Source organism: Populus nigra, chromosome 1 (genome assembly GCF_951802175.1).
Source record: "Populus nigra chromosome 1, ddPopNigr1.1, whole genome shotgun sequence".
NCBI lineage: Eukaryota > Viridiplantae > Streptophyta > Magnoliopsida > Malpighiales > Salicaceae > Populus > Populus nigra.
The window spans coordinates 35,208,729-35,225,694 of record NC_084852.1 but is presented as its reverse complement, the minus strand read 5'-3'; the positions used below and the strand labels follow the sequence as shown (position 1 = coordinate 35,225,694).

The 16,966-nt window shown below is 31.8% G+C and overlaps 1 protein-coding gene across 3 annotated transcripts; it reads left to right on the top strand.

Annotated features, from left to right (window-relative positions):
- The first annotated feature begins 9,622 nt into the window (after window positions 1–9,622).
- Window positions 9,623–16,949, top strand: LOC133672557 (uncharacterized). 3 transcript variants are annotated; one of them, XM_062093014.1, is made up of 9 exons: window positions 9,623–9,783; window positions 10,311–10,429; window positions 11,654–11,828; window positions 12,767–12,825; window positions 13,656–14,627; window positions 15,164–15,301; window positions 15,842–16,129; window positions 16,266–16,322; window positions 16,506–16,949. In XM_062093014.1, exons 3-9 carry the CDS (start codon window positions 11,699–11,701, stop codon window positions 16,671–16,673), a joined length of 1,812 nt encoding a protein of 603 aa, XP_061948998.1. In that variant the 5' UTR covers window positions 9,623–9,783; window positions 10,311–10,429; window positions 11,654–11,698; the 3' UTR covers window positions 16,674–16,949. The 3 variants fall into 3 exon arrangements, with proteins under 3 accessions (XP_061948998.1, XP_061948993.1, XP_061948989.1); XM_062093009.1 differs by having other exon boundaries at window positions 9,624–9,783; window positions 10,267–10,429; window positions 13,824–14,627; XM_062093005.1 differs by having other exon boundaries at window positions 9,624–9,783; window positions 10,267–10,429.
- Window positions 16,950–16,966: the final 17 nt, after the last annotated feature.

Genomic DNA, 16,966 nt, shown 5'->3' with positions numbered 1-16,966 from the left:
ATATCTCAAGTTAACCTTGTTGAACCTGTCAAACCCGGGTCATGAGATGGGAATAACTCTATAGAAAGAAAATTAAAAGAAATTATGAAGTTAAATTCTCAATTAACCCAATATTTAAGGATAAAATTGAAAAAAAAATCAATTAAAAAAAGACAAAAAAAAAACTCAAGTTGGCCTGATTAGTTTACAAAACTCGCGTCCCAGGTAATCAGATCATAAATAACTCATGAAAAGAAAATAAAAAGAATATAAAGCTCATTTCTCGATCAAACTAACATTGAAGGATGAATTTGAGAAAAAAATCAATTAAAAAAAGAACAAAAAAATAATTTGAGCAAACTTAAGTTAACCTACCAAACCTGGATCATGAGACTAGGATAAATTCATAGAAAGTAAAACAAAAAAATTATGAAATTCAATACCTATCAAATCTAATGTTGAAAAATAAAATTGAAAAATAAAACTTGAAGACCAAATTGAAAAAGTCCAAAACATTTCATTCTTCATCGTTATATTGAAATGACAAGGTCTTTTAGCATATATTAATAATAATTAATAATGTTCATGGCTTGTTTGGAAGACTGTATGAAAAGGGGAAAATATATATGTCATTAATAAATCTAAAATTAATGGGAGGGAAAAACCCTAAAAAAATCCTTATAGGCTCAAGCTACCATGCTCGAGCCCAACTACTATCAAAATGCATGGGCTCAGGCATAGGAGCCCAAGACCATGTTAGACATATGCCCAACTGGTGCTAAGTGTGCTGCCCACCACTATTGGTGCTAGGTATGCACCCAAGCAACCTTACAGGCATGGGTTGTCATGTCCGAGCCCAACATACTGTCATGCTCAGCTGGTGTTGGGCATGCATCCTGGAACCCCCACGGGTTCGGGCGTGGCAGCCTGAGCCCGACGTGTTTGAGTCTAGACAATGTGTTTAGGTCTATTTTTCATCTCTAATAGGCTCAAATAACTTGCTCGAGCCCAACACTTGAAAAAAGTTTCAGGATCCTACGTGGGTGTCTTAATATTTTATATTGATCCAATACATATTATTTTAAGTAGAATACAACTTAAAATATTAAAAGGGTAAAATTACACTTTAACCCCTCATCTCCACAAAAAAAAATTAATGAGCTATAAATACACTATAAATCCTTCAAACTCAAGATTTACAATCTCTTTATTTTTAACATTTTCAGCACATATATTTTCAGAGTCTATCTCTCTAAAATATCATTGTATTTTTTCTATCTATAAAGTTACTGATTTAAACATCTGAGAGTCCTCACATCCATTAAAAAAGATTTTTTGGAGATACCAGGTACCAATTACCAAACACATTGACTTATAAGACATAACCAGTTGCTAGCTACTAGTCAATTAAGCTTTTCATATCAAGCCAGAAGACATCTTGGCTAGGAAAAATAAATCAAATTTCTTAAACTAGAGAATAAATCAGTTATTCAACATATAAACTTTATTGGTTTATCCTAAACTATTTGAATATTTTAGAACCTCATTAGCTATGACCAAATACCAGTCACCTTGGCTTATAAGACATAACCAGCTGCTAACTACTGGTCAATTAAGTTATTCATATCAAGCCAGCAGCCATTTTGGCTAGGAAAAACGAATCAAATTTCTTAAACTAAGGGATAAATCAACTATCCAATATTAAACCTTATCGGCTTATCCTAAGCTACTTGAATATTTTAGGACCTTATCAACCATAACTCTTGTTCATTATTTTTATTTATTTTCAAGCAAAAAATATATTTTAGTTAGATATAATATTATAGCAACTACACAAAAATCAATATTTTAACAAAATAGAATGGAGGAGACAAATCCATGTAGCCAACCCAACTAATATGGAATAATAGTTTAGTTGAATAACTTGAATTGTTGGGTTTTACATACTTTTACCACCTAATATGATGAGAAACAAACAAAAATGGCTTCAATGACTGACAAAGGACAAAATCATCATATGATCGAGAACATGCACGGGAATCAAAATACAATGACCCGAATTTAATTTCATTTGACATAGAATAGAAAAGTTGAAAAGAAGCATGTTGCACTATTATAGAGGAGTACTGCAAATGAGATAACAAAGGAATTGCTATCACCCAAAACCAACCGGCCCAACTCTTTTATCTTAATTGAAGATTAAAAAAGAAAAGAGTTGCACTTGCATTTTATGCAAAAACAAAAGAAAAAAATCAGAAAAATATCAAATGTAAATCCTACTTGTTGGATTACGTCAAAAGCTTCCACATAAATGAAGGCAAACAATCAACTTCTTTCCATTTCAGCCCTCAACCTTTAAATTTATTCAAGTAAGTCCATAATTGAATTTTGATTATAAGAATCAATTCAATATCACCCCTACCAATTCTTAAAATGACCCTTTAAGTTTAATGTTTTTATCAACTTGGTCCTTGACCTTAAATATTTTTAATTTTGTCCCTGATTGACTTTCAAGCTTCTAATTTCTTCAATTTCATCCCTAATTACACTTAATTAGGTCCTTGAATTCACGTGTCTTTTACAAAAAGGTCCCTGGTCTTTAATTTCTTTGATTTGGCCCAAAATCGACCTCAACACTTTGATTTTCTTATAATTTTGTCATTGATTTCACCCAGTTGAGTTTGGAAAAACAAAATCTCATTCTCTAAAATTCCAATCAAGGTTAAATTAAGCTTCCATACTTAACTTTTCACCAATTACATCCCCAATAAAATTAATTTGACCCATTAAAAGCCTAATTAAGTCGAAGAACTTGATTAATTCTTTTAATTTGATTTAAATTAATTTTAGAATTTAATTAAACCTTTAATTAGGTCTATGATTAAATCAAATTTGCATATTAAAAATCTAATTAAGTTCTCGAACTTAATTTTTATACAAATTCATCTGATAATCATTTAATTTAATCTTAAATTTGTATTATTTTTTAATATTTGGTATAATAGGGTACAATTAGGCTTGGTTCCTCCAAGCATTTGATACCCTTCTCAACTTACTTTTGCTAAGTTGCTAGTTTTTTATAAAAAAAAAATAAGAAAAGACAATTTTTGAGGGAACCTGAAATTGAGTTATGACATTCACCTAAATTTTATTTTTATAGGGCTTTGATGTAATCTAGTTTTTATTACACAATTTAAATTTTAAGTTATTTTATTTCCAATATTTTCGTGATGAGTGTTTATCTTTGATCTTATTTCTTGCAATTTTCTTGCCGGATATTTTTGATCTATTGAATCATAATGAAACCGAGAGATAATTTTTATTAGAAGCTTTTAGGATTAAACACCATTAGTTGAGTGAAAGATAGAGATACTTTATCATGATTAGTGTGATTTTAGATTAAAAAAATTCAAAAAACTTAATGAATCTTGAATTAATTTAATTTACATAGAAATATTTTGAATTATTAGATGGAGATATTTTTAATGTTTTTAGAGAGAAAACATTGAATAATTAAGAGATTTTTAACTATCAACATGAAGATTTGGAATTTTTTTAATAAGGAATAATAAATTATGTGAGATTAACTAGGTGAAATCAAAAGCTCTACATTTATTTTTATTATTTCTACAACCTTAAGTTTTATTCTTTGTTTTTTTTTTTAATTTACTTTTGTCAAACACTTTAGTTTAAATTAGATGGTCAATTCTATAAAGTTTTGGTTTTATTTTTAAATAGTAATTAATTTGATAAATCTCAATACTTAATAACATGATTAATCCTACTTGACACTTTTTTCTTTATAAAAACATTACTAAATGTTGTGTTTTTATTCATATGCAAAGATTTATCACATCACATCTCCTCTTTCTCAAACTCAAAGACTACCATGTCAATAAAATGAAGTTTTCAATTAAAACATATAATGGAAAAACCAAAGGTGCCAAAAAAAATTATAAAAAATCTTAAGACAAAATTTTGAGAAAAGGTGATGACAACATAACAAAAAAAAAAGGATGCATACTCTTTTTTTGTCAAATTTGATCTCCAAATATTTAGTTTTTGTTAACCAACAAAACTAAATCCTGCATTGCCAAATCAAACATTAATTTAATGTCATAATATCTTTTTGACATCTTAAGAACTTCATAAAAAGCTATTCAAAATAAGTTATAAGCCTGAAATCCTATTGAACTCAATTTGCAAGGACTCAATTGAAAAAAATGGCTAAAAAATTTAAATTCCAAAAAAAAATACAAATCACTGAAGAATGATTTGGAAAGAAATTCATGTTCAAATAAAAAAAATCATTTAATTTTTTTTAATGTAATGTAGTTAAAAAAAAAACTAAGTCTACTTAGCCTTTCACCATGGAGCAAGGTTTAGTGCATTATGAATTGTTACAGTGCATTGATGATTTTGCCCTTCATAATTGCAAGGGAAGGGCTGAGTTTTTTAGGGCAAAATGATATTTTAATGAGATTCAAATGGCATTACCAATTTGTTTGGGGATCGATCGGTCTCTTCATATTTTTAATTAACAATGGAATTACTAATCTACCCTTTAAAAACAAAAATTATAACATATAGGCAAGAGGCATTTTTAAAAAAAATTTTTTAATAATGTAATCACTTATCGACCCTTGCATTTTTATTTTTCTTAAACTGGGGTCCGAGGGTGTTTTTATCATTTCACCTTGGCTTTTATGTAATAGTCAATTAGAGTTAGGGGCAATTAAGTCTTTTAATATATATAAAATATATTTAAAAAGAAAAAGTTGCATGCGTCGTTGAGTGGGAGAAGCTCATGCCATTTAGAAGGCGTGTACGAGCTCCTCCTATTGTCAAACACTACCTTCCATGATGACGTTAAAGCACTAAGAGTAGGGGTGAGCAAAAAAACTGAAAAACCGATTAAACCGAGAAAATTAGAAAAAAAAATAACTGAAAAAACCGAACTGTGAAAAAAAACCGATTAAGATTTTGAAAAAACCGACCGGTTTGGTTCGGTTTCGGTTATATAAACCTGAAACCAAAAAAAAGAACTGAACCAAACCCAAATCGAAAAAAAAACCTGAAAAAACCGAGCCAAACCAAAAAAACAGAGTCAAACCAAAAAAACCGAGCCAAACCGATTTGAACTAGTTTTTGTCCTAAAAAACTGAAACGAAACTGGTTGGTTTGAACCAGTTTCGGTTCGGTTTCAATTTTTTTTTTAAATTGGATTGGTTACTTTTTTTTGATAAAAACCGAATTGAACCGAAAATGATCACCCCTAACTGAGAGCTTTTCAGTGATGGCGCGCATGGTGGTGGATGAATGGTGTGGCTCTAATGGGCTTTTTTTCCATCCTCCCCATTTTCCCTCTCTTATCTTTGGCAAAGTACATAAGCTTCATTTCATTTGTTTTTTAATACAATGTGATCATAATTCTTTTGATTTCCATCTATTTTGTTTTTTTTTCTCTTGTAGGTTTTGTTTTTCAATTTCTTTCCTATCATTTGATTTAATTTATTTATTTTATTTCAGATTTGGTCCTCATTTTTTTTTTATTATTGTTTATTTTATTATTATTCTTTTCCTAATTCAATTTTATTTTCAATTTCATCCCTCAATACTAAGGATTGCAATTCAATATAAATTCAATAGTTGCTGCCTCAACCCAATTTTCCTCACTCCGAATGGATTGATGTTTTTTGAATAAACCTTTTTCGATGAGTAATGAATAAGGTATGAATATTATCTAAACATACCCGAAACCCGCACAAACATAACCCAAATTGTATATTTATATTATACAAATATATTTGTTTAACATTTAGATTTTTTAAATACAATGTGATAAATACATATCTTGATATTGATATAAAACACATATATGTGCATACTATTTATTATTTTATAGATTAATACTTTGACACACACACACACACACACAAAACACACTTTGGATTTATATATTAGCTAATTTATTTTTATTTAATAATAAATAATTATGAGATAATAAATATCCATGTAGATAAATAATTTAGTCTCTCAATATTAGATATTATAATTTAATCTGAACTTGATGAATACAAACTTGAACGAGTCAGTATTTTTTTATGGTTACCTTACCCAATAGGTAATGGATAAGGTTTGTATATTATCATAATTTACCCGAAACCTGCACAAAATTAACATGAAATGTATATTTATATTATATAGATATATTTGTTAAATATTTTCATTTTTTAATGCAATATGCATTTACATATCTTAATATTATAATATTATAATTTAATACATGTGCACACACTTCACATATATATATATATATATATATATATATATATGTTTTAAATTTTTATTGAATAATAAATAATAGTCAGATGATTAATACCCATATGAATACCCAAAATCCGATTGATAGTTATAAATATCTAAATTTATTATCTGTTAGGTAACAAATAAAGTATAAATATTAAGAAATCTGACACACAATTAGGCCCCGTTTATTTCACGAAAAATGGTTTTCTAGAAACCACTTTCCAAACTTTCCTGCGTTTGTTTGTCATTGAGAAAGTTGGTTAACGGAAAACACTTTCTAGTCAAACAAAAATTTGGCTTGGTTTCAGGAAAGTGTTTTCCTTTTATTTTGGGCAGAAAACACTTTCCAGAAGTTGCGAAAATTTTAGAAATGTCATGTTATTTGCTGACTATATCAAATTTGGTCCTCAAACTTTTGATTGCTATATATTTTGTTTTAAATATTTTTTTTCAATTTTATCCTTTAGAATTTGATTTAATTTTATTTTTATATCAACTTTGGTCCTTATTTTTATGATTGTTATTTGCTTTTCTCTTATCATTTTTTTAATTGAAATTTTTTATCTATCAGGTTTGGTTCTCATTCTTTTAATTGTTATTTATTTTATTTGAAATAATTTATGAAATTGTAATTTTTTTAATGTCATCATTTTTCAACTTTTTTATATGTTAGATTTGATCTCTATTATTTTGATTGTTATTTATTTTATTTGAGATAATTTATGAAATTAGATTTGTTTTTTTCAATTTTATTCTCATTCAACCTTTTAATTTGTAAGATTTATTCCTCATTATTTTAATAAACTTGAAAAAAAAATATTAACAATTTATTTTTCAGCTCATTTTCCATGACATAGCCAAATATTGGAAAGTGTTTTCTAACTTATTTTTCATGATACTATCAAACATCGGAAAATAATTCACTTTTTAGGAATCTATTTTCTAAGAAAATCATTTTTCAAGGAAATTATTTTCCAACAAACAAACGGGGCCTTAATCATTTCAATCCATACTCAACATTTGATTTGATTTATTTTTGTGTTAAATTTTATTTGCGTTCTTTTTATTGCCTTTTGCTTTGTTTTGGTTCCTTTTTTTACTGCCTTTTTTCTCCCTAATTTCATATCTTGGTGTTTTGTGATTGAGAATTTTACTTCATTATTTTTGGGGTTTACTTTCAATGGGTTTAGTCCTGAGTTCATGACTAAGGTCACAAGTTTCGAATATTAACACAGATTAACCTCAATCTTTTTTTAGATTTTTTTTATTGAATTTGTCTTTTTTTTTCCCAGTCTCATCCTTCTATATTTGATTTATTAGCAATTGATCTTCATGTTTTTTTTTTCACTTTCCTTTTTACATGATTATCTCAATTCTATACTTATGATCATGAGGTTAACATGTTAGCCTAATTTTACTAGGATCATTTGTTTTTTCATTATTTTTAAAAAAAATTTTAGTTTTGCCCTCCAATATTGGATTGTTTGATAATTAAGTTTTCAATTTTCTTTTGGAAGGGTTACTCTGGTGTCACGGTCAAGTCATAGATTTTGCATGCTAATCTGGATGGATTCAGGTTGGTTTTTTAACCTGTTTTTCTTTGTATATTCTTTTATTTTTCATTTTATATTATCGATATTATACAGGCTTATTCACTCGGGTTAAGTCAATGATCTGAGTATCAATTTTCTCTTCTTCTTTAAGAACGCTTGCATCAGATTGACTTTCCTTTACTATATAAAAACAATTAGGTTAGCCCATGACATAGCGTGAGTCACCTTTCTATTTATAATATAATTAGTGATCGTATAGTCCCTTAGATAGTATTTGGTTATTGTCTTGGGATATAATAGACAGAGACAATGGAGACAGGAGACAAGATATAAAAGAAGACAAATATAAAATTATGTTTGGTAGTGATGTACAAGGCAAATGATTATCTTTGTATCCTATCTGGTCACGGTGGACAAAAAATAATAAAGTACTAAAAAATCTATTTTACCCTTAATATTTATTGTCGTCAAACTTATATATTTTAAAAAATAATTAGATATTTTTTTTACTTTAATCTATATTGAGTGTTAAAATTAATAATATTTTAATAACCCTAATTATAAAATTAGAACTAACTTGATTGGTTCACCCAAGGCATGAACTGGTCATAGTTTAAGAAAAAATAGAGGAAATATTGACTCGACTTGACCCTGTCAAAAACCTTGGTCAACCTGTGATAAAACAAAGGTTAAAAACTCGTTGACTTTCATGATTTTTTATTTTATTTTATGAAAACAAGGTTGCTTTGATTATTTTTAATTTTTTTTGGGTCAGCTGGGGTGACTCTCCTGACCAGTGACCTGAATCTCGCCTCGGATCGACACTTGATTCAAGTTTTAAAATTATGATAATAATTATTTTTATCCATACATTGACCCGGGTCAACCTGTTTTGACCCTCTCAACCCGTGACCTGGGCCTTAGCCTGGTCTACCCTCGAGTTGAGTTTTAAAACTATGATAATAACAACTTTTATCCTTACATTGACCCGAGTCAACCTGGGTTGACACTCTTAATCCATGACCCAAGCCTTGCCCCAAGTTGATCCTTGAATCAAGTTTTAAAATTTTGATGATAACCACTTTTATTTTATATTAACTTTCTTGACATATGACCCAGGTCTTATCCTGGGTTGACCCTAAGTCGGGTTTTTATCCTTACATTAACTCATGTCAACTATGAAAATAATCATTTTTGTCCTTACATTGACTCATGTCAACTATCAACACCACTCGTGACTCGATCTTTGCCTGGTGTCACCCTTTGAAACGAGTTTAAAATCATGATAATAATCACTTTTATTTTTATATTGACTCGGGTAAATCAGACTAGTGACTTAGGCTTTGTCTCGTATCGACTTCTGAGTTGAGTTTTTAAACTATGATAATAATTAATTTTATCTTTATATGTCTCAGATATATAATTTTAGAATTGTGAGTTTTTTGCAAGAATATTTTATGAATACAAATAATAAAATATTATCTCTGAAAACATGTATTCTATATATCTTTTATTTTCAAAATATAAAAATTTATTTTAAAATTATTTTAGAGATAAATTTATTTTTATATATTTTATTCTTTATTTTTTTAAAAAATATAAATATAAATTTATTTTTATTATTTATGTGATTTCTATATAAAACAATGACAAAATACTATGTCATCAAAACTCACGTTAGGGTGTGACGTCAAATGAATAAATAAATAAATTAGAAAAATAGAAAACAAAGGAAAAACGTTATGGGACTCCAAGTGTTGTATAAATTCTAATGGATAAGAGATTTTGGGATCCGGAAGCGTATCCCCGAGTACACAGCGTCCTGTAAATGCGAGCCAAAAACGAGAGCCCAAACCACCTCTCAATCTCCACTCAAAACTCGTTTTCCCAACAACTCAGTGCCTGAGTCAACTCGGAAATTAGCTTCTCTGTCCTTCCTATGGTGAGTTTCCAACTCACTATTTCCCTTTTTTTTCATTAATTTTATATAATACTTTCTCCTGAGGCTGGGCCTCAGGAGATGCAAATTTGTTTCCCAAATTATGCTTGGTTTTATGAGATTTCCAATTGAGCTTAGAAATCCAAAATTTTCGCATTGCAGTTGCATTTTCTTGCACATAATTAAAGAAAACATAATTTTTTTCTTTTCTGAATTTAGCTTTATTTACACTCGATTAAGCTGCAAAGGGCCATTTTTTTTTTCTGATTAGGGTTGCTAAACCATGAAGTAAATTGGTTTTGATTGATCACATGTGGAATTTAGGGACTATTTGAATTTTGATGATATCTTTTTTGGAAGCTTAATTAGTTTAGTTTTTATGTTTCAGTTATGTTTTGATGGATGAAGTTTAAAATTTGGAGAGGAAAAGAATTAACTATCTATTGTGTCTTTTTTGTTTATTGTTTTCTTGTTTGGGGTTTTCAGTTATTGTATTTGAGTTGCATGTGCTGGATTTTCCATGGAAACAGAGGTTGGAGTTGAGGGGAATGATGAAGCTAAGCATAAGGAGTGTGGGATTCGGAAAAGTTCCTCTTCCTTGTCTTCTCCCAAACAGATTTCCGACCCAGTTGTATACAAGCTTGTTCGGGTAATTTCTTTAATTTCTATATTGGATTCTTGTTTTCAGTTTATGTTGTAGACTTATAGTTATGGGTTTTATAGTTTTTAACTATTGGGTTTTTTTTTGTTGATGTGAAGTGAAGAATATTGATGAGGCTTCAATGTTATAGTAAAATTAAGCAGGCACAATTGGACTTTTTTTGGGCATAGACATGGAATCAAGGTTGCTTGTGATAGTAATTCTGATTCAAATTAGTAATGAACAGTAAAAAATTGAAAGAAGCTTTTCAGCGTTATTAATCTTTATGAGAAAAATAAGCTGCACTGTGTAAACTCATGATTTTGAAACCCTGGTGCTCCTTGGATCGCTTGGTCATTAATTAGCTGAATTTTGTAACCACTCAGTGCATTCTTGAATGTCCTTTGCAAGAGTTTCAACCACACAATATTGGCAAGTAGATGTAACTCTCAAACATTTTATAGTGATGACTTGCTTGAAGACAATGGCTATGCAGGCTGCCTTGTGTAAATCCTATTGCCCTTAAGCTTGTAGAAGCTCCAATTTGATGATTAATAATTCTATAAATGGTGTTTTGGTTTGTTTAGTAGTTATGGCTGGCCACCTTATCTGAGCTACTTCTGGGAATTCATATCCATCTGTCTCTCCCACTTGTTTGCCTGAACAATCAAGAATTAATCTTTGCATTGGTAGAATTGAATGGCATTGGGCATTGCTCAGGTTTCCAGACTGTTTGTTGAGCAGCATCGTGTGCTTTTAGCCTTCTATTTTCAACTGTCAATCCTTCTGCTCATATTTTGATGATTTAAACTTTTTTTGTGTTCTGGATGGTTTACTAATTTGCCTGTACAGCTTATTGTGAACCTTGTCCCTTCTTTTTCATTTCTGTTGATGTTATTTTGAAACTGTGGTTATTGTATCAAGGACTCGATTACATGTTAGTTGATGTGGATGAAAAGAACTTACTGAGTTGTGTGATTGATCTCTGTCACAGTAGCTCTCCTGCTATATCATTTAGGAGGATTTTGTGATTTCTTCTTTTAGTAATCAGTAATGAAATTAACTAGAAGTGATATCCATTAACTTTTATTCCTGGAAGTCAAACCTATGGTGATTGCTGATCATATGTGTTTTGGTCTCAAACTTTGTTTTTAATTATTTATGTCTCAAGTTGCTTTCTTTATTGGGGTCATTATCTTGAACTTGTGATGGATAAGTCTATCAAATTTGCAGGTGGAAGGAGATGGGAGATTAGTGCCTGCAACAGATGATGAATTAATGGAGGTTGAGAGTCTGCTTATAGATGACAGATGTGGAATGCATGTTGTTGCAGACCCTGGGCAGACTGTAGGGTGCATTTCCAATGAAGGATCTTCCTCTGGGATGGCCCAGTTAAAAAGACTGGAAGGTTTTTTTTTTTTTGTTACTACTGCTACTTTGTAGTTTGTATTATATTTCCATTTTCAAACTTAAGGTCCAACAAAAAATTGCATGTAGCCTTACCAGAGGCCATACTCTGTCATAAATGGGCTAATGTTTTTGGGTGTCTCTGTTTTCATACCCTTCATTTGTCAAAAGCCTTTTTTCCTTGGTTTTCTCGTTTTGGTTGTGTTATCTTCTTTATCAGTCCAGATACCCTGAGCCAACCCTTTTAAATCTCTTTAACCACAAACCTTCTTTCTAGAATCATCAAGTTTTCAGAATCAACTATTATTTCTATTACCTGTAGGAAAAGATTTCGAACTTAATTTTTGTTCTCTAATAGTTCTCTAATAGAGTACATTGTTGCATGGCCTCTTTTACATTCCTTTCTTGTCTAGGGAACTTGTTCCCTATGTCCTCATTTGATTATAATCTGTATATGTTTGTATATTTAGTTTTTCTTGGGAGTCTGTTCCCATTAGGTTATACATGTTTGTATTCTTGACTTGCTGGTCACCCGGCTTTGTTACTTTTGATCTTCAATATATTCTTACATTTTGATAAAAAAAAAAAGATTCAAGATCTTTTATCCCTTTCAGTTTGTTCTGTGTCATCATCTTGGGTGATCAAATCATTTTTCTACCTTGAATTTAGGTGATGTTTAATTTTACTTTCTGCCTGTTTCTTATTCTTCTCTTTGCATCTGAATGAACTTCATTTGCCAGATTTTTTAATTTTGCTCTCTAATAGTGTACATTGTTGCATGGCATTTCAATCAAGATCTGGTATCCCTTTCAGTTTGTTCTATGTCATCATCTGGCTGATCAAATCAATTTTTTTTACCTTAATTTTTGTTCTGTTTAATTTTTAGTTTTTGTATGTTTCTTCTTCTCCTCCTATATGTGAATGAACAATATATGCCAGGTTGGTCACAACCCGAGAACAAAAAAGTTGATCCAGATAAATTGAATGGAAGGCTTGAGGTATTGTCTGCCTCCTTTACATATACCTGTTAGTTCTTCCACTTCTCCTAATGCTACTGCTTGTGGCACTGAATCCATTTTTCTCTTAGTTACCTGATAATTGGTGGAACTGTGCTGTAATATTATGTAATGTTGACTCTCAATTTTTGAAATTAGTCTAGTCCTCATTTTTGTATTCAGCTCTTAAAGATATGTTCATTATTGGTAATGTAGGAGGAAACTTTTACTTGTCAGGGGATTACTTGTGCATAAGTTTAAGGCTTTCTTTTTCTAGTGTCTTGCCCTATCATCTTTTCGCTTGTTTTCATGTCATTTGTGACGTGTTTTTTAAGTTGAGGTCACCATTCTATCAGTGCAGGTTGCAAGACTGCATTGCAATCTTTACTGTTCAATTGCTGTTGCATGGTTCTATGTTAACTCTAAATCACAATGTTACAACCCTTGTATCTATGTTAGATTTATAAGAGTTTGTCCAAAGATGTAAATCACAAGGATCTACTTAGATAGTAAAATTCACTCTCTAATAAATAGTCTTGATAAGAAAGTCTGCATTAGGTTACAGAGTTTGGAATGCACTGCATACTTTTAGGCAAGATAGTGATATTGTAAATCAGGTGTCCATTTGTGTACAATTTATATAAAATCTTTCAGCTGTTAGCTTCCATCCTTCTCTTTGTTTTTCTTTATTTATTATTACTCTTGTATATCAGGTGCTTCTTCCCTGTCCTCTTTTTTCCTTTTTTGGCTGTTTTCTGCATGTACAAGTTTTTGCTACATTAATTTGGACCATTGATGTCTTGGACCGTCTCGACCTTCAAAATCTCTTGTAGTACATTGAGGAGATGTTGCAAAAGGTGAAAGAGGAAGAGAGGCTCTACATAGCATGTGGATCTCCTGATTGTTCTTCTGCTTATGTGATTGTAGACAGCCAGTGTTCTGATCCGCATGATAAATTGCTCCATATTGATGAGAAACTCCAATGTGAAATTCCCTTGCAGGAACCTGTTCCTTTACTGGCACCAAGTTTGAGTGAAAGCCATTTGAATCAATCTGGGAGTGTTGGGGAGTGCTCTCATCCTCCAGATGAACTGGTAGCTGGTGGGTCACCTTCGTCTATTACTACAAAACCTGATTTTTCCAGATTGAAGGGGGAAATATGCCTAGACAATCTGTCAATAAAAGAACTTCATGAAACTTTTAAAGCAACATTTGGGCGAGAAACTACTGTCAAAGATAAGCAATGGCTTAAGAGGAGGATTTCCATGGGGTTGACAAATTCTTGTGATGTTTCAACAACTTCTTTTATAATTAAAGATAACAAATTTGTTAAGAAAGGGAATGAAGAAGGTTGTAATGGTATGTATGGTTCCTTTGCTAAGGATCCACCAATTGTCAACCAGAAAGGCTTACCAACTTGCCATGTTGGCCAACTGGATTATCATAAAGTTGTTCCTGAAAGAAGATTGGAAAATCACAACTTAGATGACAATTCTGGAAGTGATGATCATCATAAAGAACAGAGAGCTGCTAAAAGAGTACGGAAGCCCACAAAGCGATATATTGAAGAACTTTCAGAAGTGGAGTCCAAAGAGTCCAATGAAAGGTTATTGAATTTGGCTAAAAATTCTGGACATGATGGACTGATATCCCCAAAATCTCATGTTAGGCTTGTTAGACATGTTTCTTTAGGAGGAAGAACTGTTATCACACGGCTGGATTCCCTTGGAGGATCTGGGATTCAGGTTCCATGTGTTTCTCGGGTCCGAAGAAGCCGTCCAAGGAAAAATTTCATGGCTCTTCTGGTATGTATAACCTATTGTTCCTGATCAACATGCATGTGAATAGATACTTATTTTTTTTTAAAAAAATTGTTTTTCGTTTTCTGGATACTGTCTCCAATAGATGATTGTTCTTGATTTTCTTTGCTTCCTGCTTGAACTACTTGCTGCATTTTATTTGAAGTATTTTGTGGGTTTGCCTGCAATCAAAGCTTATATCTGTGGAGCTGGAGTTGTAATTTCTTTCCTCTCCTTTCCTTTCTTTTGTTGGATTGGGGTGTCAAAAACAATTTTTGACTTAGCAAAGCAGTTTTGATTTGACTGTTGGTGACAGCTTCTAAGCGGAGCAAGTTTATGGGATTGGTGTTGAGCATGGTGTCAATTTGAATCTCTGTGCACACTCACAAGTGTGTGCATGATTTTTGGGTTGATACTGTTGTTACTTGTCAATCTGCTGTTACCTCTGTTTTCACTAATTTTATTTGTCTGTAGGTTTTATTTATTTATTTATTTTTATAACATGAATGCAACCGTGGTTTAATATGAATGACATTCTGTAGAAATTCAATCCAAGTAGCATGGGCATGGCAGCTGCATTGGTAGAGAAAGCCCTAGATGATCATGGTTTTCCACCAGATGATGGGAATGAGAACAGAGTCTTGAAAGCCAGCTCTACCCCTGAACATGTTCATCACCAGGTAAGACCAATTAAATTCTGTCTTGTTAATTTTATTAATAATTAAGTGTAACATAAGGGAGGAGTGGTATCCATTGGTGATATATAATGAGAAAAGGGATGAAGGGGTTTTATAATGCTCTTTAAGGCCTGTTGCTTTTGTCAATGGGGAGATGCCTATTACTGCCTTCCGGACTTAAGAGGTGAGTGGGCATGAAAAAGGTGTGGATCTTGTCCCGGGGATTAATTTCAGGTTTTGCTAACTGAATTGGAACTAGCATGAAACATAATAATCTTGGAATGCAGTTCTCTTGGTGCTATGTCAATATTTTAGATGGACGAATGTGGTCAGTCAAATGAGTGATATTCTGCTGGATTGTTTGTTGTTTATTGTTTGTTGTTTAATCTGCTGTCGTTCTAGTGATTTTCTTTCATACACGACAGCTGAAATCCATACTGGTTTTCTACATCGCAAGAGAAAGATTATGTAATAACTTTTATGTTTGTGGACTCATTCCATAGTAAGATTATATTGCTGATTGATCTGTGTTTTATTACCCAGTTTGTAGGAGTGCCAGAGAAAGACAAGCAGTTCTCAGTGATGAGTGCGGTTGGCTTGGGAAATAACACGGATCTGAAATGCATGAATTCATATGAGGATTCAGATGACAATGTAGTTACTGTTCCTACATCCAAAGGTGGAATTAGAAGGAAACATCATCGAGCTTGGACTCTCTCTGAGGTGATGAAGCTAGTTGAGGGGGTCTCCAGGTATGGAGCTGGAAGGTGGTCCGAGATCAAACGACTTGCCTTTGCATCTTATTCATACCGCACCTCTGTTGATCTCAAGGTATCTCTGTAGTTATTTGGTCCATGTTTCTGTATTTCCATACAATTGCATCTCCACCAAGAGTTCTAGTTGCCTTGCATCTAGTGTTTTATTTAGATGCATTCTATGTTTTTGACTGAAAGGATATAATTTTCAGGACAAGTGGAGGAATCTGCTGAAAGCGAGCTTTGCACAGACACCTCCAGATACTGGGGTAAGTAATTTCCCTTATTTTTTATTCTCTCTTCACCTATAGGACTCGTTGCTTGTTGATCTGCTCCTCCCATCCTCTCGAGAATCATGATTATTGACTTCATCTTTGAAAAAGAATGATGGTGTTATCGATCGCTTTTCTATGGACTCTAACCCTTATGGTTTTCTGTGGTTAACAATACAGATGAATTCCCGGAAAAATTCTGGTGCAATGCCCATTCCCATACCAATTTTGTTAAAAGTGAGAGAGCTCGCAGAGATGCAAGCACAGGTTCCGCCAAATCTTAGCTTGACCAAGGTGGCCGGGAGTGCTAGGAAAATTGTACATGAAAAACAAACAGGGTTCTTGTAGGCACTATATCTGCTAGATTTCAGCTGTATAAATTCAGATAACCCATGCCAGTTGGGACACCACTGGACTTCTTCTACTGTGTCTTTTATTGGTGGGGTTTGAGTAGCTACTAACTTCTACAGTCAGGATTTAGAAATACCTTCGATTATAGACCCCAAAAAACAGAGTGAATTAGTTAAAAAAAAGAAAAATAGTTAATCGTGTCATCTTTGATCTCTGTAACTAGGGAGAAATGTTATCTTGTGAGCAGAAATAAACACTGGGAAGTTTTTTTCAGGACGTCCTGTTTACAA

What these genes read in the sequence shown, in the direction of transcription:
- LOC133672557 (XM_062093005.1), top strand. Translation starts at nt 10,301, where the DNA reads ATGGAAACAGAGGTTGGAGTTGAGGGGAATGATGAAGCTAAGCATAAG. An exon ending in AATTGAATGGAAGGCTTGAG is followed by an intron (nt 12,826 to 13,655) that starts GTATTGTCTGCC and finishes AATCTCTTGTAG; the next exon opens with TACATTGAGGAGATGTTGCA. An exon ending in AAAATTTCATGGCTCTTCTG is followed by an intron (nt 14,628 to 15,163) that starts GTATGTATAACC and finishes GACATTCTGTAG; the next exon opens with AAATTCAATCCAAGTAGCAT.